Source organism: Macrosteles quadrilineatus, unplaced genomic scaffold (assembly GCF_028750875.1).
Source record: "Macrosteles quadrilineatus isolate MER2022 unplaced genomic scaffold, UCM_ALF_1.0 Scaffold_1__1_contigs__length_201487025, whole genome shotgun sequence".
Taxonomy (NCBI): domain Eukaryota; kingdom Metazoa; phylum Arthropoda; class Insecta; order Hemiptera; family Cicadellidae; genus Macrosteles; species Macrosteles quadrilineatus.
The window spans coordinates 85,787,258-85,815,156 of NW_026542594.1; the positions used below are offsets into that span (position 1 = coordinate 85,787,258).

General features: G+C 35.4%; 1 protein-coding gene across 1 annotated transcript; it reads left to right on the top strand.

Annotated features, from left to right (window-relative positions):
* On the top strand, positions 1 to 25,244 carry LOC128983449 (39S ribosomal protein L51, mitochondrial). The gene is made up of 2 exons (XM_054403125.1): positions 1 to 134; positions 24,693 to 25,244. Exon 2 carries the CDS (start codon positions 24,702 to 24,704, stop codon positions 25,197 to 25,199), a length of 498 nt encoding a protein of 165 aa, XP_054259100.1. The 5' UTR covers positions 1 to 134; positions 24,693 to 24,701; the 3' UTR covers positions 25,200 to 25,244.
* The last annotated feature ends 2,655 nt before the right edge of the window (positions 25,245 to 27,899 follow it).

Consider the following 27,899-nt stretch of genomic DNA (forward strand, 5'->3'; position numbering starts at 1 on the left):
ATAATAATGAAATGTATGTAATGTGCTGAAGTTATCAGCAGTGTTACTTTTCTTTCGTGAATTATAACCTCAATCAATCAGTCAATCTCTGTCATTCTGTCAACAAGTTCGAGTTTTGGTGTGATTTTTCTTAGGTAAGTCAGGTATTAATTTACATCGTGGAACTATAAATAAGTTGTAAATTTGTAAATGTTTGGTTTTGGATATTATTTATTGTGCCTTGACTGAAATGTGACTACCCTACTTTTAGAAACTTGAGACTATTTTTAGCCGGTTTTTGAGATCTTCAGATCTTTATTGACTGTTTACTAACAATATTACGGGTGTGACTGTCACTTTGAATCATATTCATTAGGGGTAGGCTACAGTTTCTTAACTGGGCTATGCTAATATTGATTGAAACTATCGAATTGAAAATACTGATTAATAATCGATATTTTTATATATATCTATTATAAAATAAAGCTATCATAACCTAACCTAACCAACCAAACTTGCTGATGGTGAAAAAATCGCATGAAGGTTTACTAATCGATTCGATAGTTTCAATCTATATTAGCGTAGCCCAGTTAAGAAACTGTACCCTTTATTAGTTGTAAATTTGTAATCATTTAGATTAGTGTTGGGATATTGATGCAGTAACATCGATATTAGTATCGATAATCATATCGGCCTTTAAACATCGATGTCAATAAAATATCGAAGTCAAAATATCGATAAATATCGGAGTAAAACATCGATAGGCCTATTTAGTAAAACATCGGACCAAATACTGAATAAATAAAATTATGGGTACACTTCCATATCTGTTGGCACAAACAACCGAATGATTAATATTAATTATTCGATTGTTTAATTTGATATATCTTTTGGTTAGTTAGGTTAGGCTAGATTAATCTTACCTAACTAACCAAACGATATATCGAATAGCCTAATCGATATATCGATCGATATTTTCATTCAGTTGTTTGTGCCAACAGATATGGAAGTGTACCTACCCAAAAGTTTGCCTCTCAATGTTTTCTTTGTAGCCTACTTAAGTTATCGGATCTCGGACCTATCCCAAAAGGGCAGCTTTCCCAAATCTAGACTAACTTTGACGATCTTAGGTTAGACAATATTTTAACCTCAGATTTAAACCTCAGGCTTAAACCAGAGAAATAATTACTTCTTATACACCGATGGCCATGATAAGTGATATTAAAAAATAAAATATTGGAGTAAAATGTACTAATATAGCCTATAGGCCTAAGCTTACGCGCTATTAACAAAAATATTGGAGTAAAAATCGATTGTAACAATTTCAGAGTAGGCTAAAATATCGATACTAAAAATATATTGGATAACATCTATCGATGGAAAAAACATCGATTATCGACTTGTAAGCATCGATATTTTTGATATATCGACTATCGATACCCAACACTTTCATTTAGTTTGTAAACTGTTTCTCGAGCATAGACTTACTAAATTTGAGGCTTGGGACATTACATTTAGCCAGTTTTTTAAACATCTCGTCATAGTGAAGAAACAATTTGATCGCCACATGAAAAAGGCGCAGCAGCATTTTATATAAAACACTAGGTATAAAATATTTATTTATTTATACTTGCCTTTATTACTACCTACTACCTACTATGTACCTATACTTCTATATATTAATTACGTAAGCCGATTCTTTGCGTCAAAATTGTGGGCGACTGGGAAGTCGTAGAACGATGAGAGAGGGCTAAAATTAATAGTCTCAATCCCGTGACGGCGGGAAAAATAGTGTAATTCCCATCATTTTAACACAAAATGAGATAAAACTTAAAAAGTTCCCTATAAGAATAGCATTAGAAGCCATTTAAGTTACTACTGATTTTTGTTTACTTTACACAGCTGATCATTATTTATCATTAAGCTACCTTTTTTTTTTGTCTGTTGTTTTTTCGTCTGCTGGCTAGTAATCACGATTTATCTTGCTTGCACTGTGACATCGTATCTGTTTAATTATTTATAACATAGCCTACGTATAGGTAGTTTGCCAACAAATTGTATTGGATCGCAAATCTGGAAGAAAGATGAATGTATTAAACCATTAACATTCTATTTACCTCATCTAACTACGTGTTATTCCCCCAAATTGGTCCAGCCCTATTCTGCCAAATTTGTCTGCCATACATAACCCTATTTCACTTTGTGGATTTGTGGAACGAAGGAACTGAACCAAGCAAACGAATCTGCGTCTGTCATATTCCACAGCCTTCTAGATGTTATCAACTGTAAGAATAAATACTGTATGAAGTGCACCCACCTATCTAATTGCAATCTGAGTTGTTGATATCTCCTTGATAAACTGAATTTTTCCGTTTTTTTTTTTTACTGCAATACTGTACGAGGAACCGATGGTGAATTGAGTAGCCATCAGTAATGTAGGTTGAATATCGTCATTGAAGGGCGCGCTTCTCATCGTTTTGCCTATCAAGCCTCTTGGTTGTGCTGTTCTAAAACTATTTTATACTATATCAACGGCGTTATCATGTCTGTCACCTGCCCTGTTTGTGTTAAAGCAGTCCTTGACTCAGAAGACGCACTGGAGTGTGACGGGGATTGCAAACGATGGTTTCACCGTGAATGCATAAGAATGAATAAAACTGAATACAACGGCTTGGGCAACGATGGCAATATTAAATGGTCGTGTTCCCGTATGGACTATGTCTCTTTTTCCGCCTTTTTTATTTTAGTTGTAATATGTTTTCCCTATATCTCAACTTTCCGGGCAAATGACTTCCGTCATCTAAGCTTGATGAGCTGCTTGGTAAAGTGAACAAAATTGATGACATTTCTAAAGACGTGGCGGAAATTAGAGCGGAGGTGTCTGCTGTGTCAAACTCCTTATCAAGCTTGGAACCACGGGTGACTTCTGTCGAAAATAAAGTGGATTCCATATCCCAGAACCTGGCTAAAGCCTCCACAACGGTCGATACACATGGCGAACGATTAGCCAAGCTTGAAAGCCACTCCTCTTCTGATTCCTGCCTGGCTCCACTAATGAAGAAATTAATGAAAGAAATCTCCGGGCCAAAAATGTTATGGTCTTTGGGTTGCGTGAGAGCACAAAGAGTACGGCCGAGGACAGAATGATGGATGATAAGGAACACCTGAAAGTCATTTTCACAGCAATTGAACCTAGTTTAAATGTGAACTCCTTCAAGTTCTTTCGTGTTGGGAAAGGGTCAAGAGGCAAATCCCGTCCAATCAAAGTTATTGTTGGCTGTGAGGCTTCTGTTCGTGTGGCAAGGTTGCTACTAAGGATTTTCTAAAAGGGCTTGGAGAGAATTTCTCCAAAACTTCTATTAGCCGCGACCGAACTAATAATGAGGTTGAGCATTTAAAAAAACTTAGAGCTGAGCTGTCCCGTCGATCTGAGTCTGGTGAAGGAAATCTCACCATTAAATATAGTAATGGAATCCCAAAAATTGTCCAGTCAAAAAACGACTAAGCACCAAAAGCATTGAACACTTTTCCTTTTTGTATGAAAATGTTAATGGGATTTGTTCCAAACTCACGTCTTTGCATGCCCTTGTCCCTATCTCCATGAATAAAATTATTATATTTACCGAAACAAACTTGAATCCCACAATTACTTCTTCAGAGCTTGGCTTTGATGGATACGTTGTCTACCGAAAGGATCATTCGCCCCAAACTAGTAGCAAGCAGGATGGTGGGGGTGTTTTGATTGCCGTCCACAAGACTATTTTTTCATCCGAAATCGTACAGCCCGATTTACCAGTGGAGGCACTGTGTGTTCTTGTTAAACTTACAGCCAGCTGCAAGATAGTTGTCTGTGCAGCCTATATCCCTCCTCAAGCTCAAACAAGACTCTACTCTCTGTTTGCTGAGTCACTAGTGGAAGTATTGTCCGTCTACCACAACTATGACCACATACTAATTGCTGGGGACTTCAATCTACCTGGCTTCAACTGGATTCACCCCGAACTGTCAACTGCTCCTCCACCGGTCAATATCATTTTGGACTTGGCTGCACATCTTGGTGTCAATCAGATTAGTGATGTGGTGAATGATAGAGGAGTTCAGCTGGACTTGATCTTTGGGTCATCCGACGTCTTTACCGTGTCACATGCTAATGACCCCCTCCTTGCCCAAGAACTCTGCCATCCTAGCTTGTGTGTTTCTGCAGATATCCCTGAACCATCGATTGAGCACCCAAAGCACCCTACTTTCATCAGGAACATTCGAAGATGTGACATTGAAAAGGTTAAAATTGACCTCCAGGACGGAGCCATTCAGCTCGACTATGATTGCAGCGACGTTAATCTTCAATTCTCCACTTTTTGCAGTCAACTCAGCGAACTCATCAAATCTCACTCTCCTTGGAAGTCTGTCAGTCCCTCCGTCTTTCCAAAATGGTTCTCCGAAGAGCTTAGGGAACTTGTTATTCTCAAGAAGACGCTTCACAAGAAATATAAGTTATCTCTCAACATGATTGACTACCACAACTTTAGCGTCATTCGGGACCGATGCAGGGCTGTATCCAGGGATTGTCGTTTGAGCTACGTCAACCATGTTAATGTTAATACTACCATTTCCACTAATGTCAAGATCTTCTGGAGTTTTGTGAAGAATCTCAATCGAACATCTTCCATGCCCTGCTCCCTTAAACATGGTCCAACTGAGGTTTCCCACCCACATGAGATGAATGAGCTGTTTGCTGAATATTTGTCGTCCGTCTACTCTCATGCGTCCCTTGATGAGCTGCCAGTACCTTCATTTGATACTCCATTCACCATATCAGAATGTGCTATCTCCTTTGAAAATATCAATAAGAAGCTTCTTCACTTGGACCCCACCAAGGGAAGTGGACCTGACAACATCACGCCAGGAGTACTCAAATTCTGCCACTCTGAGTTGGTACACCAGCTCCATTTCTTATTTAACCTCAGTTTGTCTACAGGCACATTTCCCTCCACACTGAAATATGGTTATGTGGTTCCAATCTTCAAAGCCGGTGATCGTTGCGATGTTACAAATTACAGGCCCATAGTAATCCAGTCCGTCCTCAGTAAAGTTTTTGAAGGGCTTATTTTAGACATCGTACATCATTTATTTAAACATATCATAATTGATGAGCAGCATGGCTTTCGCTCCACTGTGACGAATCTTTTATCTCTCCAGTGTCTGGTGTTGGAAGCCTTTGGTCGAAGAAATCAAGTTGACGCCATTTACTTTGACTTTAGTAAAGCTTTTGACAAGATAAATCATAGTCATCTGCTTGCAAAGCTCCAAGGCTATGGGTTCGCTGGAAGGATTCTACAATGGTTTAAGAGCTACCTTACCAATCGACGGCTTGCTGTACGCCTCGGTTCTGAAGTCTCTTCTTTCTTCGCTGCAAGTTCTAGTGTTCCTCAGGGGTCTCATCTTGGACCGTTCTTGTTTTCCATCTTTATTAATGACATTAAGAAGGTCATCAAAGTCCCATTTCTTCTATTTGCGGATGACATCAAGCTACTCGTTGAAGTTGCATCCCATCATGACTGCCAGTCCTTGCAGGACGCCCTCGACGACGTATTTGGCTGGTGCCTCTCCAATGACATGGCTGTGAATCCAACAAAAACCAAATTGATCACGTTCAGCAGGAAATTAAATACAGTGTTAGCTAACTACTCTCTTGATAGTCGAGTAAATATAGGCACTTGAGATAGAACAAATTCCAACAAATGGTTTTTCGACGGTTTTTGGTAGTAATAGGTGAAGCAAGTACCAGGAAAAAAGTCTACCAAAATCGGACAACCGGAAGTCGGGTTTTTCCAAGATGGCCGCCGTGAGGCCCTCAAATCGACAAGATGACTGCAAATTCGTCGATTCATAGTTCCAGAATTGGCCGATTTCCACGAAAATTGGCAAACACATGAAGAAATATATTTCCAACCTTAAATATGAAAACTAGGCAGACAAAGTAACCCAAAGATGAATTTTCAGGGTATTATGTGCTAAAAAATAAGATTTTTTACCTCAAATATATGTTTTTCTAATATTTTGTACAAAGTTTGTTATAATTTCAAATTTATTTTTTCACCATTAGATTCAACACAAAAAACCTAACAATTTAGTATATTGAATCTTTGTTCTGCTTCAATTTGTTACAGAGATATTGAAAGTAATAACTTTAGTATGTTTTCTTGCCGATATAACTCAATGTTAATCTTATGGAGAATAAGCATAAATATTAATATTATTTTTCATTAAACCTATATAAATAAGACTTTTTGTTCTGCTTCATATTATCTGTTTTAATATTTTTTGGCAGTTACCATTGCAGCAAACCTACGTATTCGGTTCCTCAGTTTTAATCATAAAGAGAATAAGCAAAAACCACTTTCTTATTAGTCCGTGAAGTATATAATATAACCTTAAAAACAATACAAGAAAACTTTTTATGGTTTTATGTTGTAGTTTTGGGTGTGCAGAGTCGGATTTTCCCAACATTGGACAAATTTTGAAAAAAAGATAGCATAATCATTTTCTATGCACGATTTTCTAAATATTGACTTGGGACCAACATCGATATTTATTGGGTGGTCAGTACTTCATTTCGATGGGAAACGTATTTTCGGAAACGTAGTCCGAGAAGTATAGAATATTACCTTAAAAAATTGCAAGAAAACGTTTTATGGTTTTATGTTGTAGTGTTGGGTATGCAGAGTAACATAGTAAAAATTGCCAATAATAGGTCTACCGGAAAACCCCTAGAATCAAGATTTAATATGCCAAATTTTCTTATCATTGGAAAAATAAAAATAAATCTACATGCATTTTCATTGATATTGACTTCAGACCAAACCGATATTTATTGGGTGGTCATTTCTTCATTTCGATAGGGAACGTGTTTTCGGCCGTCATTTTAGATCCCCCTATTGGATATAAATATTTTTTTAAATGTAATGACAGTGTCATTTTAATAGGAAACGTGTTTTTGGCCGTCATCTTGGATCGGCCATATTGGATATAAATATATTTTTTTATGTAATGGCAATGTTGTGACACATTATTTTAAACTAGATTTTCACGCCCATTCCATTGCCAAAATGAGTTTTTAAATATCTTTGTTTCGTTTTAAAGATATATTCAAACGAAAATTCTCCTGCATACATTCTTAAGGACGTTTCGTATTTTGAACATTTTTTAAGATTATTTTTTCTTATATCTCCAGTACATATTAATGATTGCAGTTCGTTCTAGCCTTAAACATTTAGTGATTTAAGGGGTTTCATTTGAACTATTGATCATTAAAATCTGACGAGTTAGAGATTAGTTACCAACCCCAGCAAAATATTAAATTTCACTTTTTAGAAATACATTTTTATTAAAATATTTATATCTCGGGTTCTTAATACGCCACCAAGTTCTTTCTGGTTTCATATTACCCAGTAAATGTTAGGGCTAATTTTTTAAATCACTAAATAAAAGTTATTAGAATTGGGGATACATGTACTTAACTAAAGACACATTTCAAATGTAAATAATTTAATATTAAATTAAGGTGCATGACTCATTTTAGCGAATTTCCCATATAGGGAATAAGCTATTACCGTAGTACTCAAGGTAAGACCTGGACGCGGGACCAATTTTTTTTTCATTTTGAGGTCCCTAGAGGCCAAAAACACCATCCTTTCAAATTCATTTATATATATATATATATATTTATATATTTATATATATATATATGTCCGTTAGCACGATAACTCGAGCAAAAATGATCCGATTTTGATGAAATTTGGTACAAACGTGTAAACCTACGTTTATTCGAACGAGTTCGCGAACCAGCATGATCGGACCATGGGAACGGGGTTTTATGGGGGGTTTTATGGGGTAAAAATAGGTTTTTCCCATTTTTGACCCAAAAAACATAAAATTTAGCAATTTCTTTCCAAACCATTTTGTAGAGCTTAAAAAAACAAATAATTTAGTATATTGAAGCGTTATTATGCGCCTAATGGTTACGGAGAAAATTCCAAAAAATTGTAAATTTAAAATTCCCATGTTATTCTTATGGAGAATAAGTAAATTGTTGTAGTTTGCTTGTTTATGAACATATTTTGATCAAATTTGGAAAATGTTTTTATTTCTTACTAACTATTAACGTTTTACAAAAAAAAAAAAAAACAGTTTTACTCTCCCTGATGCAGCAAACCTAAGTACTAGTTAAACTAATCCTATTTAAATAGAGAATAAATGTTATATTTTTAAGTAGACATTTCAGTGTAAATCCAATCAGTCAAATGGAAATTCGCTTAGTCTGCAGGTTTGCTGCGGCGGGGTTATTTTATTAATTAGTCAGATATTATTTAGTGACTAATAAAATAAAAACCTAATTCTCTACTAAGTAATTTGAGACCAGAAAGAACTTGGTGACGTATTATGTACCCGAGATATAAATCATTTAATAAAAACTGATTTATAAAAATTTAAATTTAATATTTTTTTGGGATTGGTAGCTCGTCTCTAACTCGTCCAATTTTAATGATCAATAGCTCAAATGAAAGCCCTTACATCATTAATTATTTAAGAATGAACTACTAACTGAAGATAAGGAAAATAATCGTAAAATATTTCAAAGTATAAAACGTTTAAAACAAAAAAATGTATTTAAAAACAGATTTCGGCAATGGAATATGCGTGAAAATCTAGTTTATATAGTAATAATGTGTCACAACACTGTCGTTACAACAACAAAAAATTATATCCAATAAGGTGGATCCAAAATGGCGGCCAAAATACGTTTCCCATCGAAATGAAGTACTGACCACCCAATAAATATCGATGTTGGTCCCAAGTCAATATTTAGAAAATTGTGCATAGAAAATGACTATGCTATTTTTTTTCAAAATTTGTCCAATGTTGGGAAAATCCGACTCTGCACACCCAAAACTACAACATAAAACCAAAAAAAGTTTTCTTGTATTGTTTTTAAGGTTATATTATATACTTCTCGGACTAATAAGAAAGTGGTTTTTGCTTATTCTCTTTATGATTAAAACTGAGGAACCGAATACGTAGGTTTGCTGCAATGGTAACTGCCAAAAAAGGAATTTTTAGTAAAAAAAATATTAAAACAGATAATATGAAGCAGAACAAAAAGTCTTATTTATATAGGTATAATGAAAAATAATATTAATATTTATGCTTATTCTCCATAAGATTAACATTGAGTTATATCGGCAAGAAAACATACTAAAGTTATTACTTTCAATATCTCTGTAACAAATTGAAGCAGAACAAAGATTCAATATACTAAATTGTTAGGTTTTTTGTGTTGAATCTAATGGTGAAAAAATAAATTTGAAATTATAACAAACTTTGTACAAAATATTAGAAAAACATATATTTGAGGTAAAAGATCTTATTTTTTTAGCACATAATACCCTGAAAATTCATCTTTGGGTTACTTTGTCTGCCTAGTTTTCATATTTAAGGTTGGAAATATAGTTCTTCATGTGTTTGCCAATTTTCGTGGAAATCGGCCAATCCTGAACTATGAATCGACGAATTTGCAGTAATCTTGTTGATTTGAGGGCCTCACGGCGGCCATCTTGGAAAAACCAGACTTCCGGTTGTCCGATTTTGGTAGACTTTTTTCCTGGTACTTTCTACCCCTATTACTACCAAAAACCGTCAAAAAACCATTTGTTGGAATTTGTTCTATCATAGAGGCTTTTTTGGGCTAAATCGACTCGTCTATGATGGTAACCGGGTTGAGAGATGCAATACCATCAAGGATCTTGGTGTTCTAATTGACTTCTCATTCGAGTTTGGACCCCACATAAACCAAATCTGCACCAGGGCCTCTCGTATGCTCGGATTGGTATTCCGCTCTGCTAGACATAGTTTGAGCAACTATGCCTGTATTATCCTGTACAAGTCTCTCATCCTGCAGCTACTCGAGTATGCTACCTTGGTTTGGTCACCATACCATCTTGGCCATATTTACCATCTTCAGTCGGTACAAAGACGCTTCATCAGGTTCCTGGGATGTCGTGCTGGACTTGACTTTCGTGACGTCCGGGTTGACGAGCTCTCTAATATGTATGACATTCCGAGTCTTGAAAACAGAAGGCGAGTGGCTGATGTGACCTTTCTTTACAAACTGATAAATAACCAAGTAAACTGCCCCTTCTTGCTGGAAAGGATAAACTTCCATGTTCCTTCGAGAATCACGAGACATCAGCGTGTATTTGAACTTGACCATACTGGGACTAACTACGCCATATCCAGTCCCATTCCCCGGATTATGCGCCTCGGGAATGTGATAAGCAGCTCTGTTGACCTTCTACCTGCCTCCTTGGGAGTGGTTCGGCGTTCTGCGGCTGACAGCATCCTTGAGGGTACCCCGTAAAAGCTTTGTTGTTGTTGTTCCTTTGTTGTTGATTTTTCTCATGTTAATTTTGTGATCTATTTTGTTTGTATTCTTGTTATTGATATATTCATTGTTATATTTTGTTATTGTTATATTTTTTATACATTGTTATATTTTTCTGTAACATCAATATCCATTGTTTTGCCATGTAATAATTAGTTTTAAATATTGTTTTCTACTCCTCTGTTAATTATTAAATTTTTATAATATTTTCTTTGTAGCTACTTAATGTAAAATGGTGTTTGCCGTTGGTGTTCAATAAATAAATAAATAAATAAGCCAGTGGGCAATGTAACATTTGGATTACTCATTTGCCAGTCAATTGTGCAATCTACTGCATACTATATAAAACCAGGGATAACGTTACCTATAATAATTAAGACTTTTTAGTTACGTATTAGAAAGTTGAAATAAATTATTTTACTGTGAAACCTTTCAAATTTGTGTATTTTTAAGCGTATTTAAATACGCATGTAGAATCATGGGCGCTGGCTCAAATCAAAATACTTGAACTTAGAATGGCTGAATAAAGTTTCTAATAATTTAAAGGTTGTTTATTGTTGTATTGAAGGAATATTTAACTTGAAATAACCACATTGACTAATTAATTAACGATTCAAGATTAAATGGAGAACTTCTGCTTTTTTTTAAACATACGAGCTGTTTGGCCTGTCCTACGCACAGGAATCGAGTAGTCCATTAAAACTGAATATAGTGTGTCTATTACTAATTCAAGCATAGTTTAAAGCAGTTCAAAATTTATAGTAAAGAAAAAGCTGAAAAGATTAATTAAAACATGTGATCATTGTTATCTTTCCAACCTTTCTTCAAAAATTCGAGTATTGAAGGAATATTTAACTTGAAATAACCACATTGACTAATTAATAAACGATTCAAGATTAAATGGAGAACTTCTGCTTTTTTTTAAACATACGAGCTGTTTGGCCTGTTCTACGCACAGGAATCGAGTAGTCCATTAAAACTGAATATAGTGTGTCTATTACTAATTCAAGCATAGTTTAAAGCAGTTCAAAATTTATAGTAAAGAAAAAGCTGAAAAGATTAATTAAAACATGTGATCATTGTTATCTTTCCAACCTTTCTTCAAAAATTCGAGTATTGAAGGAATATTTAACTTGAAATAACCACATTGACTAATTAATTAACGATTCAAGATTAAATGGAGAACTTCTGCTTTTTTTTAAACATACGAGCTGTTTGGCCTGTCCTACGCACAGGAATCGAGTAGTCCATTAAAACTGAATATAGGTGTCTATTACTAATTCAAGCATAGTTTAAAGCAGTTCAAAATTTATAGTAAAGAAAAAGCTGAAAAGATTAATTAAAACATGTGATCATTGTTATCTTTCCAACCTTTCTTCAAAAATTCGAGTATTGAAGGAATATTTAACTTGAAATAACCACATTGACTAATTAATTAACGATTCAAGATTAAATGGAGAACTTCTGCTTTTTTTTAAACATACGAGCTTTTTGGCCTGTCCTACGCACAGGAATCGAGTAGTCCATTAAAACTGAATATAGGTGTCTATTACTAATTCAAGCATAGTTTAAAGCAGTTCAAAATTTATAGTAAAGAAAAAGCTGAAAAGATTAATTAAAACATGTGATCATTGTTATCTTTCCAACCTTTCTTCAAAAATTCGAGTAGGTAAGTAAAATAGTTTTCATAAACTTTCTTTTGATGATGCGTGGCTTCGATCATCATAACATGTAGTGGCCATGTAGTAATATGTTGTGGCTTCGATTCATACACAGCAAAGGTTATAGAACCTTACTTATTTCCTATAATCAATGACAAAATCACCGAGTAAATAAACTAACCTCATAGTTCTATAGAATATTTTTTTATTCAACCAGCTGTTAGTTATATATAACAAAATTATATTGCACTTAAAAAACTAAATATTGTAAATACTGTTAAAAAATAGTATTTTACTATGTATATTTAAATAAACTCTCATCCTCTTACCGAATAAATGAACGTATCAATAATTATAGTATACATAGTATAAATAAGTAAATTCTACTACGTATGTCATTTATAGTCGGGACCACTTAAGTTTGCAGTTGGTGGCAGCCAACTACAAGACAAGGCTAGTGCGACGTTGCCACATCGCACTTTGACAACACTAATAAAATTATACTAAGCAATATTTTCAAATCAGCTGGTATTATTAGATTTGGCAACACCACACGGTTCTCATTGGTTCATTCAAAACCATATAGTAAATAGGCTCCACCCTCAACTGCAAACTTACGTGGTCCCGACAATAATTTATCATCCAAATGCTGAATTTGTGTCGAAAACGCTGAATGTTTATACCTGTTACGTTAAAAAGCTAGAGTAGAATGTTAGCGTCGGCTGCTAGACTTTTTAAAATTTAAAACTTAATTTCTTAAAAACTGAAACTCTAAACAAAAATTATGGCTTCGACATTCTCTAGTTCTCAAAATTATCTTTCTTTCAACATAAAAATCATGAAAATCCGTCAAGTGGTTGATTCAGAATTGTGAAATAAAAAACTCTGTCATGTTTTAATATATATATATGATGTACAAGATTTATTCTACGCTTTCTTTGTAAATTTACTAACCTTTTTAATTAAAAATTTATCGTAGTGTTTAAATCAATATTTTGCATGAAGTGGAATAACCTCAACGGCTACTCTTAGAAAATAACATGGGAATAAAAATAAAATAGGTTCGTACAAGCAATATATTGGTTAATTAATAAGTAAATACTATGACAGATTCCATTGGGTGGAAAAACAATGTTGTTTGGAGGAGATTTTAAACATAGCCTATACCATCTGTTGCTCCAAGAAAAGAAGAAAAAAGGTTGAAATAATATAGCCTAGCATGTATAGTATATATAGTAAAGAGAGCATCCGTATATAACAGTAGAACCTAGAGATAGTTTACATTTCTTTATGTTTCTTAAACTAACAAAAAATATGCATGTCAATGCTGATAAAAAATAATTTCGTTCGCCTTTACTTTACACTAATTTTGCTAAACCTTTACAAAAGGAGTATAAACTTAGAAATAATAACTGGGTCGGGATGCTTTAGCGGTTTTGACCAAGAACTAAGCTTATCTCAACTCACCTTTATTTGCCTTTTCATATTTGACGAAGACAATTTCCAAAATTTTAATCAGGGAAGCCTTTTTATCACCATTAACCACAAGACCAAACACCAAAGCTACCTTAGTAACCAGTATTTATTCACAAACAATGTTTGCTGCCTTTAGCAGAGTTAAACCTCTGAAGTGATTCTAATTATTTATTGAAAATAACGTCAACAACAGCAAACAAAGAGAAACAAAAAACTTTTTACACAAACTATATGGTGTACAGGGATATCTATTCTGACCCATAGATAATATAATTCTTACAATAAATTGTTTTACATTTAAGCGCTTTAGGGACTTAAATGTCTAGTATATAGTATTTATGTAGGGGAATACATTTGCTTTCATTTTATATAGGTAGTTGGTATTAGGGTTGGATGTGTATGAAAAATTATAAACGTTTGAATAACAAAATTTTGTTTCTATAAAAATATGAATATTTATAAAAGTTATAAAGATTTATAGTAATTATAATTTTCCATAGACAATTCTTACTTAATTTAATTTAGGAATGTTATTGCCTTCACAAAAATGTGTACGTTTACTACATTTCTTGTGAAAAAATTTGGTTTTTGGTTGAAATTTGTAGCGCACAATCTTGGAATTTTTTGTTTTAAGGTCATAACTTTCTGGTACAACAAAATGTTAACCCTTCCCGGACGGGCGAAATCGTGACATAGAACGGGAAAAAAATTATAGGAAAAAAATAAAAATTAATTTTCCTTATTTGTGTTTTGTTATACAAGTTTACATATAATAAACACAATGGAACACTACATACTATCAAAATAATTGTTTACTCGTTTTTAACTATGCGGATATATCCGCTACCCGTCTGCGGATGAGTAGAAAAGCAGCGGAAAATAAAGACAACGTAGTGTTGAGCGCGAAACATCGAGGGGGGAGCGTAGGAGAGGTGGGTGGTGCACGGGAGAGGTGGAGGCGTGGGAGAGGGGTTAGTGCAGGAGAGAGGGGGGAGTGCGGGAAAGAGCGCAGCCATGGAGAGAGCAGGAAAGTGGAGCCTTGGTACCGCGAAACATCTGGTTACTGCTCAAGCACCTGCCAGTCTGTCTGAAGAGAAGGCGGATATATCCACTTCCCGTCCGGAACATCAATAACCATAAGCGGATATATCCGCCACCGGACATTGATTCGAAACATTTTGTATATCTTGGATTTCAAAGAATTTTTTGGTTCATGCAGCAAAGTTTTACTTTCAAAATTAAAAAAACTAATTTTTTATATTTTTTCTTTATAATGCCAATACGTATTGTTCTAAATATTTATATTGTCATTTTCAAATTCTTCAGTTCATTACGAACAATTCAAGTATACGGTTCAATAGGTTTGATCTGATGGTTTAATTTGTATCCAAATTTTCAAAAATATGAATGGAAAATTGCCAAAAATGCTATGTCACTACAGAGTTCACCCATTGCCAGTTGGAGAGTTAGGTTATGTATAGGTTAAGTTAGGTAATAACAATAAAATAATAAAAAAAACTCCTTATTTTTCGTACTTTTTACAATTTTCAAACTAAATTTTCAGGGTGAAATAGGAGCATGCCCCAAAAGTGAAAAAGTCTTCAAAATAATGAGAAATAGTAGTTTTCATCACTTGGAGCGAAAGTGGCTCTTTTTGGTACGGAATCGTGTTTTATAAGCGAGGCACAAAAAGTGAAAGACACTTTCACTCCGTGTGATAGCCTTTGCCCTAGCATGTCAACAACTGACTGCTGTAATAATTGGATGATGCGTACAACTTTTATAGCGTAATATTGTTTTATTCGTTCTGCTATTGTCCACAAAGCTTATCTATGTGTGACGGTGGGACTTAATACTACTCCTGCCATCGCTTATTAAGCTTAAAAAAAAAATTACATTGATGTCTGTTTTATGACATTGGTGTTTTAAGGACGAAATGTATGTTTATATTTATTTTTCCAGGGTCCAAGGGGGGGGGGCTTTAGCCCCTGTAGCCCCCCCCCCCTTGGAACCGCCACTGGGTACATGTATTCAATAAATACCTCGTAGGCTAGTAGGCCTCTGAGCAGAGGCTTCTATATCTCCAGACGAATGCTTACACAGTTGCACCGGAAAATTAACGTTTCACAGTTAAGCAAATATTCCATTCCTAACCACATTTCTCACACTTCACTATATTGCTGAGAATACTATGTTCTACCTCATCTTAATTTATTTTTCGTACAATATCAAGATCAAGACTTTACAGGCACAAATTACGCGGCCCAGTCACTATATAATACAAATATCTTCATTCAACAGCTTCAAGCATAGAATGGTGTCACACATTTTTAAAAAAGAGAAGTTACAGTTTTTTAAAGATATATAAAACGTAAATAGACCGCCGGAAGAACTCTTCGATGCTGTACAGAGGAGCTTCCAGAAGCCACCTGCGAAGTCTCGTTTTTAGTGTGGCATTGTTTCCATTTTTGATGTGTCGTGGGAGGTGAGTAAAAAACCTTTGCCCCCGCGTAGCTAGGCCTTTTCGAAAAAACGGCAGTCTTGTGGTAGGGTAAATTGAAGTCAGCTGAGTTTCAAGTGCTGTGATTGTGTTGCTACCCTGCCTGTTGGACTTCAGTTTGCTGGCATGAAGTCATCTCCAGAATGTATATTGAAGGAACAGTGAGGATGTTAAGGTCTTTGAAAACAGCTCTGCTGCTGTCTCTTAGTTTTAATCTGGTTAGGGTTCGTACTGCCCAAATCTGGAGTTTAAGGATGTGCTGGATATTCTCCTGTGACGAACCACCCCAAAATTTAGTTCCATATGGAAGGTGACTGTTGAAGAGGGCGTGATAGGCCATCCTAGCTGCACCTGGAGTACTGGTTGTCAACACTCGCCGTATTCCGAAAGACAGCAGAGCCAAGTTTGAGATGGAGTGAACTAACAGGGGAGTTCCATGACAGACTATCGTCAAGGACCATTCCCAGATGTTTGGTAGTATCAACAGTGTCGATGCGATTGGTAGTCCGGACACACTCAGTTTTCCTCTGCCCAGGTGTGTTGTTTTATTTTCATTAAAAACTATATCGTTTGTCAAACAGTAGTCAAAACAAACAGTTGTCAGTTGTCAAACAGTAGTAGCTAGGCTGATGGAAATAAAGTTCGATGCTTCAAGTTCATCCACCAAACTTGCTGCTGTTTAAAAGAACAGATCGTCAGCGCACATATCAGCATGGCAGAATTCACTAACGTGGTGGAGGAGGTCGGAGGTAAATAAGGCGAATAGCACTGGTCCTAGGACCGAGCCCTGTGGCACACCCCTTTTAACCTTTTGAAGTTTTAACCTTACACACTGTGAGACACCCCCAGTGGTATCCATCAGTTCAGTCAGCTGTGTTCGGTCCTGCACGTAGCTAAGGACACACTCCAGTGCACTGCCACCTAAACCAATCGTGGTCGAGGACATCGAAGGCCTTGCTTAGGACAAGGAATGTGTTGATGACAGTCTCCCTACGGTCAAGACTTTCTGTGATGAAGTCAACAACATCACTCAGGGCTGCCATCATAGATCTTCCGGAGAGAAATCTGTGTTGCCCTTCGAATTTGAAATTAATTCTCTCCAGGTTGTTCATTAGCCTTGTCAGGACGATTCTCTCCAGGATCTTTGAAAAAGTGGGAACCAGTGAAATTGGTCTGAAGTGGCTTATGCCACTTTTGCTTCCTTTTTTTATGGAGTGGGTAGACTTCGGAGATCTTCATCTTCGAGGGAAATATTCCTTGAGCTAGGGACTTATTTATAATAATAGTTAGCAGTTCATCCTCGCAGAATTTCATCACTCTGGCTGAGACCTCGTCTATGCCAGCTGAGGTTGATGGTTTGGTGGATCTTAATATAGAACTGATTTCTTGCTCTGTCGTGGGTGATAGTGAGGACAGAACCATTCCTTGAGCAGTTAATCTTTTTGGCTGGACTCCATTTGCAGCTCTTAGGGTATCTTCACCAATATTGACAAAGTGTGAGTTGAAACGCTCTGCGATGCTGATGGTATCCGAGATAGTTCTGGTGCAAGTCTCCAATTTCCAAGTTGTCTCAGTGACTTTCTTTTTCAGGGATCTCTCAAAGTTGATAACTCTCCATATAGTTTTGTTCTTATTTCGGGATTCCGCTATCAGGTTTTTATTAGCTTGCCGTCTCAAATCTCTTAGCTTGAGATCATACTCTTTTTTTCTTTCTTGAGGCAATTTGTTTGTCTTCTTGGGCGCCGCTTAGAATACTCCTATCTTGAGCCTCAACGAACTGCTTTTTCAGTTCAGTGACTTCAGCGTTGTACATATCCGGCAATTACGTCTCATCGGTTTCAATGGGCACAAGCAATCTAATAACGTCATGACTGTAGCTAGGAACTTAGTGTAGGCAGCCTCAGCACTTTCTTAATTTAGAATGTAATCCCATGTCTGGTTTTGGAGGTTTTCGTTTAGTGAAAGTAAGTTATTTAGGCTGAAATTCCGACGGGTTGTATTAGGTAATTAATTTCTTGATTTCTTAGAAGATGTTCAGTCTAGTGAGTTGGCCTGTGTGGTCTGAGAGGTGCATATTTGACACTTCAACTGGTAGCTGGTCTTTGTCCAAGGTAGTGCACACCATGTCAATCAAAGAGCGCAATGTGATCGTGACTCTTGTAGCTGGCAGAGGAGTCCTGTGAATGCCATAGATATTAAGAAGCTCGTTCAGGGCTAAGCTGTTATTTGAGTTGATATTTCCGTCAACGTTGAAATCTCTAACGATGTAGATGTTGATCCCTTCTCCAGATGGTAGCACTTTGAGTGCTTGTGAAAGGATGTTAAGAGCTTCCTCTACCGGAGCACTAGGTGGTCTGTAGGTCTGTAGATGCCAACAATACAGAGAGTTTTACCTTTGCCCAGGATAATTATTATGGATGCTACTTCACATGACGAGTTAGAGACAAGCTACCAACCCCAACAAAATATTAAATAACTTTTTAGAAATCAGTTTTTATTAAAAGATGTACATCTTGATTTGTTAATAGATTACCAAGTTCTTCCTGGTCTCAAATTACTCAGTAGAGAATTAGGTTTTAATTTAATTAGTCACAAAATAAAATCGGACTAATTAAAAATGTGTCATGCTGGAGGTTAGTTGCAGCGCATGCTAAAAGCGGTCACGTATCACAAAAACTACCATATCTCAGTTAATACTTGTCCAATCTTCAAAATTAAGGTGTCAATCGATTTGTAATAAAATTGCCTTAAAAAAGTTATTCTTGTAAAACTTTTGTAAAATCAACGGTTTTCGAGTTATTTAAGAAACAAAATTTAAAATGGCCGCTATTTTGTTTTATGAATTTTAAAAATCGTCATAATTTTTTGGTAGCTTTGTCTAGTTGTCATAAATGTTTATGCAAAGTTTCAATTTCGTATGTTTAACCATTCCTTAGAAAAAAGTTAATAACTTAAAAAAACAAAATGGCGGCTGTGTGAGTAACTAAAGACTTCCGGACAATTTAAATATGATATTTAGGTATGTTAACTAACCAGGAACAATGCCCTAAAATATTGGTAGAGAGTTCCGGGACACCCATATAGGTTAACTGAAAATAAATATTAATATTTATGCTTATTCTCCATAAGATTAACATTGAGTTTATCTCGGCAAGAAACATACTAAAGTTATTACAGTACTTTCAATATCTCTGTAACAAATTGAAGCAGAACAAAGACTCAATATACTAAATTGTTAGGTTTTTTATGCTGAATATAATGGTGAAAAAATAAATTTGAAATTATAATAAACTTTGTACAAAATATTTGAACACTTATATTTGAGGTACAAAACCTTATTTTTTAGCACATAACACCCTGAAAATCCATCTTTGGGTTATGTTGTCTGTCTGGTTTTCTTAATCAAGGTTTGAAATATAGTTTTACATGTGTTTGCCAATTTTCGTGGAAATCGGCCAATCCTGAACCATGAATCGACGAATTTGCAGTCATCTTGTAGATTTCAGGTCCTCATAGCGGCCATCTTGGAAAAATCCGACTTCCGGTTGTCCGATTTTGGTAGACTTTTTTCCTGGAACTTTCTACACCTATTACTACCAAAAACCGTTGAAAAACCATTTGTTGGAATTCGTTCTATCTCAAGTGCCTATATCTACCCGACTATATGGGAAATTTGCTAAAAGTATTCAATAATATACAGTCTATAATCTTATAGGCCTATAACAAATCTTTAGGGGCTGAGCATTCGTTAAATCATGGTTCGTTATTTTGAGGTTAAGTTTGCAGGAATTTCATCAAGTCAAGGTTCACTAACAGCATCGGTCAATATAGGCCGTGGTTTGAACTTATTAAAACACAATGAAGTATTTTAATTGTATTGTTGAAAATCCAAGAATCATCCTGTTTGAAATAACTTAGCTTAACTTTGTTTTTAAGTGTATTATGGTACTGTGTTCACAGAGCGTTCTTACTAGACAAAATTGATGTTTCTTTCTGTTTGTTAGAGTTCTGACCAGACACAATTGACTTACTTGTTTTTGTTCGTTACAGAATCAGAATACGTTTATTGTCACACTCCAATAGACAAATTCAGAGTTTAAACATTACAATTATGCAATAGCCTAAATCGAGGGAAAGACACAGGCAATTCTCTATACAGGGTGTTTTAAAAGTGGGAACATAATTTATGTAGTGATTCGTTGGGTCAAAATAAATAGAAAATGAAGAATATACCGGTAACTTTTTCCAAAATCAATTCGTTAACCAGATATCTGACATTTTGTATTTTTTATATAAATATTTTGATCTTTTGGATTGTTTAAACTGATCTTTATGAAATTTGGTAGTATGTAAAGTAGAAAATACCCATGTTAGAACAAATATTTACCTTCTTGAACAAATTTAAAATTTCAAAATGGCGGTCATTCTAAATTTTTAAACGTAAATTACAAAAGAATGGCTGGTTTTATGAAAAAGTGGTGGTGGAAAAAGAGGTTTGCCTCATTTTACAACTAAAAATCTTGATATTTCAGTTTTTTGTTATTAGATCTTTTTGAACTTGGTATCGTTTGATAGGAAATTTGAAGTGCTAAATAAAAGCGTTCTTGACAGTTTTACATAAAATCAGCCATTCTTTTGGAATGTACATTTAAAAATTAAAATAGCTGTAATTTTGAAATTTTAAATTGGATCAATGTAAATTTGTTCTAACATTTGCTCAATCTCTTTTACTTTAACATACATACCTACCAATGATTGGTTGAAACCGTCCAAAGATAAAAATGTTTATGTAAAAAATACAAAATGGCGGATATCTGGTTAATAAAGCGATTTTGAGAAAAGTGTTATTCATGAATTTCTCTTTATTTTGACACAAGGAATCATTACATAAATAATGTCCCCACCTTTTTAAAACACCCTGTATCTGTTTGTGGTGACAGATAACAGGGGACTTGTAACACACTCTGTTCTGGTGATGATAAATTTGTTATATTGAGGTGACTTATTCGGGTCCGCGGAATTGGCTAACTCTGGAACTCACTAACCCCATGTTAAATGCCCTATCTTCAAATTTGGTCGATGAGAGGAACTCGCTAACTTGTTCGGTTTCGGAATTGGCTAACTCCGGAACCCGCTAACCCGCTCTAGAGCCGGGTTAGCGAATTCCGTCCTCGTACGGAAGTCGCTACGGTCCCTCGGCGGAACTCGCTAACTCCCAATCAGAAGCCTCGCCGTCCAATGGGAGCCAAGCACGAATATTTTTGGCCAGTGTTGCCGAAAGTGTAGTACCTATATCGTATCGGCACCATAATGTCGTATCCTACGCTTAATTAGGAGTAAGAGCAACGTAGTCGATAAAATAAATATATTTTGAAGTATGTTTAACTACAGAGAAGTTCTTATGATTATTAGGGTGGAAAATGCATTATAGTCTTACCATAGACTAACCAACACAAGTAAACTTTACATCCCATTGTAAACTTTGAAGCTCGTTTTTCGTGTCTAGTTCATGTCCGGTGACACTGATCGCTAGTGTCGACAAAATTGTGTTTCTATTATTTTATAGTTAACTTCATGATTTGTTCCTTACTGTTTGGTTATATAACTAGGGGACGTGTTATTAGTTGTGATTAGAACGTTTTATTTGGTTAAACGAGGTTTTAAATTACTGAAAACAAGAAACAATTGTAAACCAAACACGACCTCTAGAGACAATACACCGGACAGAACTAACAATACAACTGTCTTCAGATCATCCGTAAGGATGAGAAATGTACTAATATAAGGGAGTATGTTTTATATGTGGGTTTCTTACTTAAATAGTAGCTTATTGGTATGAAAAAGATAAAAATGCACATTTAATTTGGATCTATTACGTGTTATGAAATATCTATTTTCGTAGTCCGCCATTTGTTTCTTTTATTCGAATAAATACAATTTTGTGAACTTCTGCAAATAAAATTTTTGAGTTCGTATTTTATATACTGGGCTTGTAGTAACCTTAAATCATAAATCATAATAAAATTTACACGTTAAACGTCATTACAGAATTACATTGTAGTGGTTATGTATTTTTAAATAGAGCTATTGAATTTAAATAAATATTTATCAATACATTATAAAGTGGTAGGCCTAATGTATTCATGGATTGCATTAAAAGTTAGTCTATGCATAAATACAACTTGTAAATTTCTTTTATCGTAGGCTATTAGTGTAGAACCCGGGTCATCCTCTTAATTTTGTTGAATTAATATTAATTTTATGTCTTTCAGTAGGCTTACTTTTTAAAAGTCTGGAGTTTTTTTCCAGGCTGATTCTATCTTATCCAAAAACAAAGCTATTGTCTATTGTGTAGCTCAGTACTGGGGAACGGTGAACCGAGCAATGGCTTGGTATAGTTTATATCGTTTGTGAAAGCAATATAAAGGAAACCCAACACTCAAATCAGGAAAATCCGTCAATTAGTTTATTAAAAATCGTGAATTAAAATTACCGTGTCACGTTTTATTATATGAATATTATATCTTCTCCTATTTTTTACTAGTGGTGCTTAGCCTTCTTTCACACCAGCACGGTGCGGGACCGTCCCGCACCGGACGAAGGTGTTTAGACTATTGAATCATATAGGAGCTTTCACACCAGTGCGGGTTGACCCGGACAGACCTAAACCTCTGTCCGGGTTGAAAAATCACCCGCACGAACCTAAACTTCCAATGCGGGACGAAACCGCACGAATAGTTTTTAGATCATGGGTTCTTATGTACGCTTTCACACTTACGCGGGACGGGCTGGTTTCGCCCGCACATAGCAGTAGTTTTGACAGTCTATGCCTATCAGTGGTTGAGTGTGGTTGATTTTGTAGTTCTCTTGTTAATTAATAGGGAAGTTTGTTGTTTTTGGTATGGAGGTTGAAACTTATATAGTGCTGATTAGTTTGGTCAAGCTTTATATTTTGGTTTAGTTTGAAGGCCAGTGTGTAGGACAAGACCCCCACTGCAGCAAACCATCATACATTTGCATGTTAAAATTTTTACAAACGATTTGATTAAACATACCTGATTTATTTAATATAAAAACATTTGGTTTAAGAAGCACTTACATTTTCTTCTATATGGAAGGAAATGAAGTGGTTGTTTAAGCTAAAACCGCCTACAAATATGTGCATAAAAATCCATATATCGAAATTTGAACTACAGAATTACTTTATCTCCTATAGTGCCATGAAATCAAAATATGGTCCCAGATGTTATAGTATATTTCATAAAAAGAGTAGAAAGTGAGTCATTACATTATTTGTGACAATGCGAGATTCATCGAGCACTTTTTAAATGGTTGAGAATAATTATAGACCCACTTTCACTTGTGTTTTTAACGTTACTTTTCGCTGCACTACAAAGAATAATTATTTTCTTCATTACAAAGCTCATACAGTAGAATGTTATAGGTTATGCCTTCAATTTAAAGTTAGTGTTTACTTTAGTTGTTGACAGTTAAAACAGTCGATAAAAGAATAACAATTATTTGTTTGTTTACGTCGGAAAAAATCCAAAACAGATAGTAAACATATCTTTCGCATAGTAAACATTCTTTTGCCGTAATAAAATAACAATTTAATGAAAGATTTTCGCAAGTTATTTGGCAAGGGGGCAAGTTATTTGTATTTTTATTTTCGGATACAAGTACCATAACCATCTTTCTTTTATTTATTTGAACAAAATACATCCAAAAGCACAAAGTTTCAGGCTGGAAACGCCCGGATCCGGGCAGCTAGTGTGAAAGGGCCTTGCGGGTCACCCCGCATTGACGGTGCGGGACGGTGCCGCACCGCGCTGGTGTGAAAGAAGGCTTAGGTGTACAATCTAAAAACGGTTTTATAACATGTAACATACATCTGTTTCCGTGTTTAAGAACTTGCGTGTATTTTAGCTTAGTTTCGTAGAGGTTTAATTATTTAGTACCGATTAAACTGAAATTTCAATATTTTTCATATCCTATTATTTTCTTTTATACTGATGGCATTTATATTTAAGATCGAAATCATAAACATTTAACTGGCCATTGTACAGTTTAATAAAAAAAACACTTTTTCATGATTTTTTAATTGTCTTTTGAATTACTTTGGGCTAGTTATCTGTTAAAAGTGGAATTGATAACAAAAACAATAACATTTACTGTATCTTTATTGACACTGACATTTTGAAATACGGCAGTGTACGATTATTTTGTCGTACAAGGTTGGCAACGCTCCGTGCAGTGGGCGCGGCCGGGTTAGCGACTTCCAGAGTTAGCGAATTCCGCCGCGAGACAAAATCGAGTTAGCGGGTTCCGGAGTTAGCCAATTCCTGACTGAGACGGTTAGCCAGTTCCGGAGTTAGCCAGTTCCGACACACGACCGAGTTAGCGAGTTCCTGAGTTAGCCAATTCCTGCGTCTCACTTATTCTACGGGATAGTTTAAGATTTCTTAAACAGATATTGTTGAGTCAGTTTGTTAGTTATGTAGAAGTAAAATTTACATGGTGCTAAAGGGGATTAAAAAAATTGCTTTAGCAAGACATTTATTACACAGAGGTTTGTTATAATGAGGTTGGATTGGAACATGCTTTTTTAATAGTATAAGTTTTTTGTTTGTTTCAGAATACAAACATGAGTCTGATAGCAAGATTTGCATGGCATTTCCCCTCTGCATTGTCTTCAGTGCAGGTCCAGAGTGTGAGGTTCAGATATCACGCAGAAAAATTGGCCAAAGGGAAATTGCTACGAAGATTTGGTTACACGGAAAAGTTGTTGGAACGAGGAACACTTCCACATGTGGACGGGACTAGACTGCCCACGCCTGTGTACCGACCGAAGGATTTTTGGAATGAGAGAAGAGCATTGTTTGGGCAAAACGATTACATTGATATATTGGGCAATGATAACCTCCACCCTACCAGACTCCTCTATAATGTGCCAGCTTGGTTGAGAGGATTCAAAGGAAATGAATATCAACACTGTTTACGAAGAAAGAACATGCTGCGTGAAGGTTCTGAACACTACGAAAAACCTGTGAAATGGCAAAATCTAATGAAGAGAACCAAATATTTATATAGGTTTTTAAATAAGTACACCAAAACTGGTTTTACAAATAAATCAAGTGGTTAAGTGTTGTTATATTTTTCTTTAATAAAATATAGTTGTGCAGTTTTATTGAGTTATTTTGTTTCCTAATTGTTTAAACTTGTATATTGGATGTGATTAGAAGGTAAAAATAGATAAGCTTTTGGATTGTGTAGACAGAGTTTATGTTTCAATTATTTATTCTCAAATATAAAAAGACTTGGTAAACAAACCAACAACCAAAATTTATCTGAGAGGTTTTGAGCATGACTGTCTTATCCATAGTGACCCTAGTTGTTTACTTTAACACCTGTGAAGCTTGGTAGCGGTCATGTGTTGGGACTCCTCTGCCCTATGCTAGAGTGTTGGGAATATCTGCTTTGCTAGTACGATGGACCGAATGACAGCACCGCAGGCTACGGCCACACAGGAGGCGTTTTTTCACACAAGAACGCAGCGTGAAAAAAACACAAGAAATGTGAGCAGCATTAAATGTAACTAGGTGAAACCCCTCGAAATTGACGGTTACTTTCAAGGTTTACGCCAATTCATCTAACTGCGATAAATTGAGTGAAGCTATACATATTTTGAGCATTTAGAATTGTTTAAAGATTATTATGTGTAAAAACAATAATGATATTAGTTGCGATAGTTATCAAATATGGTTGATCATTCAATGAATATAATATTTCCCATCCTGTACGTCATCGGAGTTATTAGTATATTATTTGGTATCTCTTCCTTTGGAAGATCCTTTAAATAGTATTAAAATCGTATTGGTGGATCTTTTGTAGCTAAACACTTCCGTGATTTCATCAGTGTAATGCAGATTAATCTATGATTTTATAAAAAAAATATCTGTTTGTTGGGAAGAGACGATCTAACTTCAAGGGGTGGTATATCCTTTACAGTGTAAGTTAGATTTTTCCTTTGTCATGTCGCGTCAGTTCATATCGTACTTCTGTGCCAATGGATAACCCTCTAGCACAGTTTTGAGAAATTGGTTGTGGGGTTACTGTTAAAGCTGGAATTCCTTGACATGGGGGATGTCAGTTAGTTGTCTCAGCCTTATAAATGACATAAAGTTGTCAATATAATCTCTATACGGAATGTTAGGTGTAGTGGAATATACTTAAAGTGAAGTTGGCTTTTATTCTTGAACTGTTAGGGGCCTCCTCATTTATATGGTCGTGCGGCTTCATTGGCAATACTAATATTATAAATCTGAAAGTTTGTGTGTTGCTCAATCACAAATAAACTACTGGATGGATCGGGCTGAAATTTGGCATGATGATAGCTCACATTCTTGATGAACATTTAGACATATTCTTATCTCAAAATCCTTTCGGGCTCCGCCCCAGTGGCTCTGTAGATCCCCATGTTAACCTTATGAGTATTAATATTTAAAGGGAATTAAAGAATTTAGTCAGCTGTTTCAACTTTACAAGTTGGTTCTATAATATGCAATAGAATTTAAAAGTTATAAGGTTTCCCAACAGGGTGCAGCACTATTATTATTTTGTTTATGCATATATGACAACAGCTAATTTGAACTAAGCAGCAACAAAAAGCTGTGAAACACAATGAGAACAGTCAAAGTAGGACTGTTTACAGTTAGGTTTGCGTTTTTAATTTAACAAATAATTTTTGATATTATGCGAATGTTTGATAATTTATTTTTTTCTATTGTTTAGGTGCAGTGGTAGAACTTTATGGCAATGGTAGATGTGTTGTCGTATCATACCGTAAATTTATGAACCAAATTTTATCAAACTGTGTTCTCCCCCATTGCAAACGCAAAGCTTGAGTATGACTGCAATAAGCATTTTATACTGTCTTATATGCCATCCCCGTACGAAGGACGGGTGCGCTGCTAGTAAGCAATAATTGTAAGAGAGTTACTGTGATAAAAGGATTTTCCACTGATTTCGTAATAGAACGTTATATTGCAAAACATGGCATGATACAGAAGAAAATCAATTTTAAAATCAGGAAATAACATTGCAAATACCTCTTTTGGGCAATTCAGTAACTCCCAAAAAAATGTGTGTTTTTTTTAATTAACAGCTGTTTCATTAAAAAATATTGTCCACATGGCCATAATGTAAACAAATCTGTGGAGGGGTCTTCTGGGGCAGAGCCCTAAGCTAATTTGCTTCGTTTTTCTTTTGATAATTCATCTACAGACCAAGACCTTTCTTTGGACACCTCTACCAAGTTTCTACGCACAGCCGTTCTCTCAAATTAGTGGAGACAAAGTTTCCAATTAAATATTTAGATTCCCCTATGTTAATCTTATGGGAGAAAACCCAACTTTGATGGAAGATCCTGCCCAAAATAATAAAGATATCAAAAAACTAAAAACACTTTGCAAAACTACAGATTGGGGCCATTCTTTTGACACTTTAATCATCAAAATCGGCCCAAAAATGAGGGAGGAGTTCTGTTTACAAAAATCGGCTTAGCGTATTATATATATAGACTGGCTGTACCCGCGGGCTATGCCCCGTTTAACTTCTTAATTTTCAAGACGAGCTCGTTCCCATGGCTCAATCACGTCCTGGTTGACGTTCGTTCGCTACGCTCACTCACCTTTAGGTTGGAGCTCGTTCGCTACGCTAACTCGCCTCCAGATTGAAGTTCGTTCGCTACGCTCACTCACCTTTTAGTTGCAAATTAGCTGTTGTCATAAATAAAAAAAAAATAATAGTGCTGCACCCTGTTGGTAATCATTGTAACTTTAAT

Excerpts from the sequence above, each read along its gene's own strand:
- LOC128983449 (XM_054403125.1), top strand. The coding sequence starts at position 24,702 with ATGAGTCTGATAGCAAGATTTGCATGGCATTTCCCCTCTGCATTGTCT.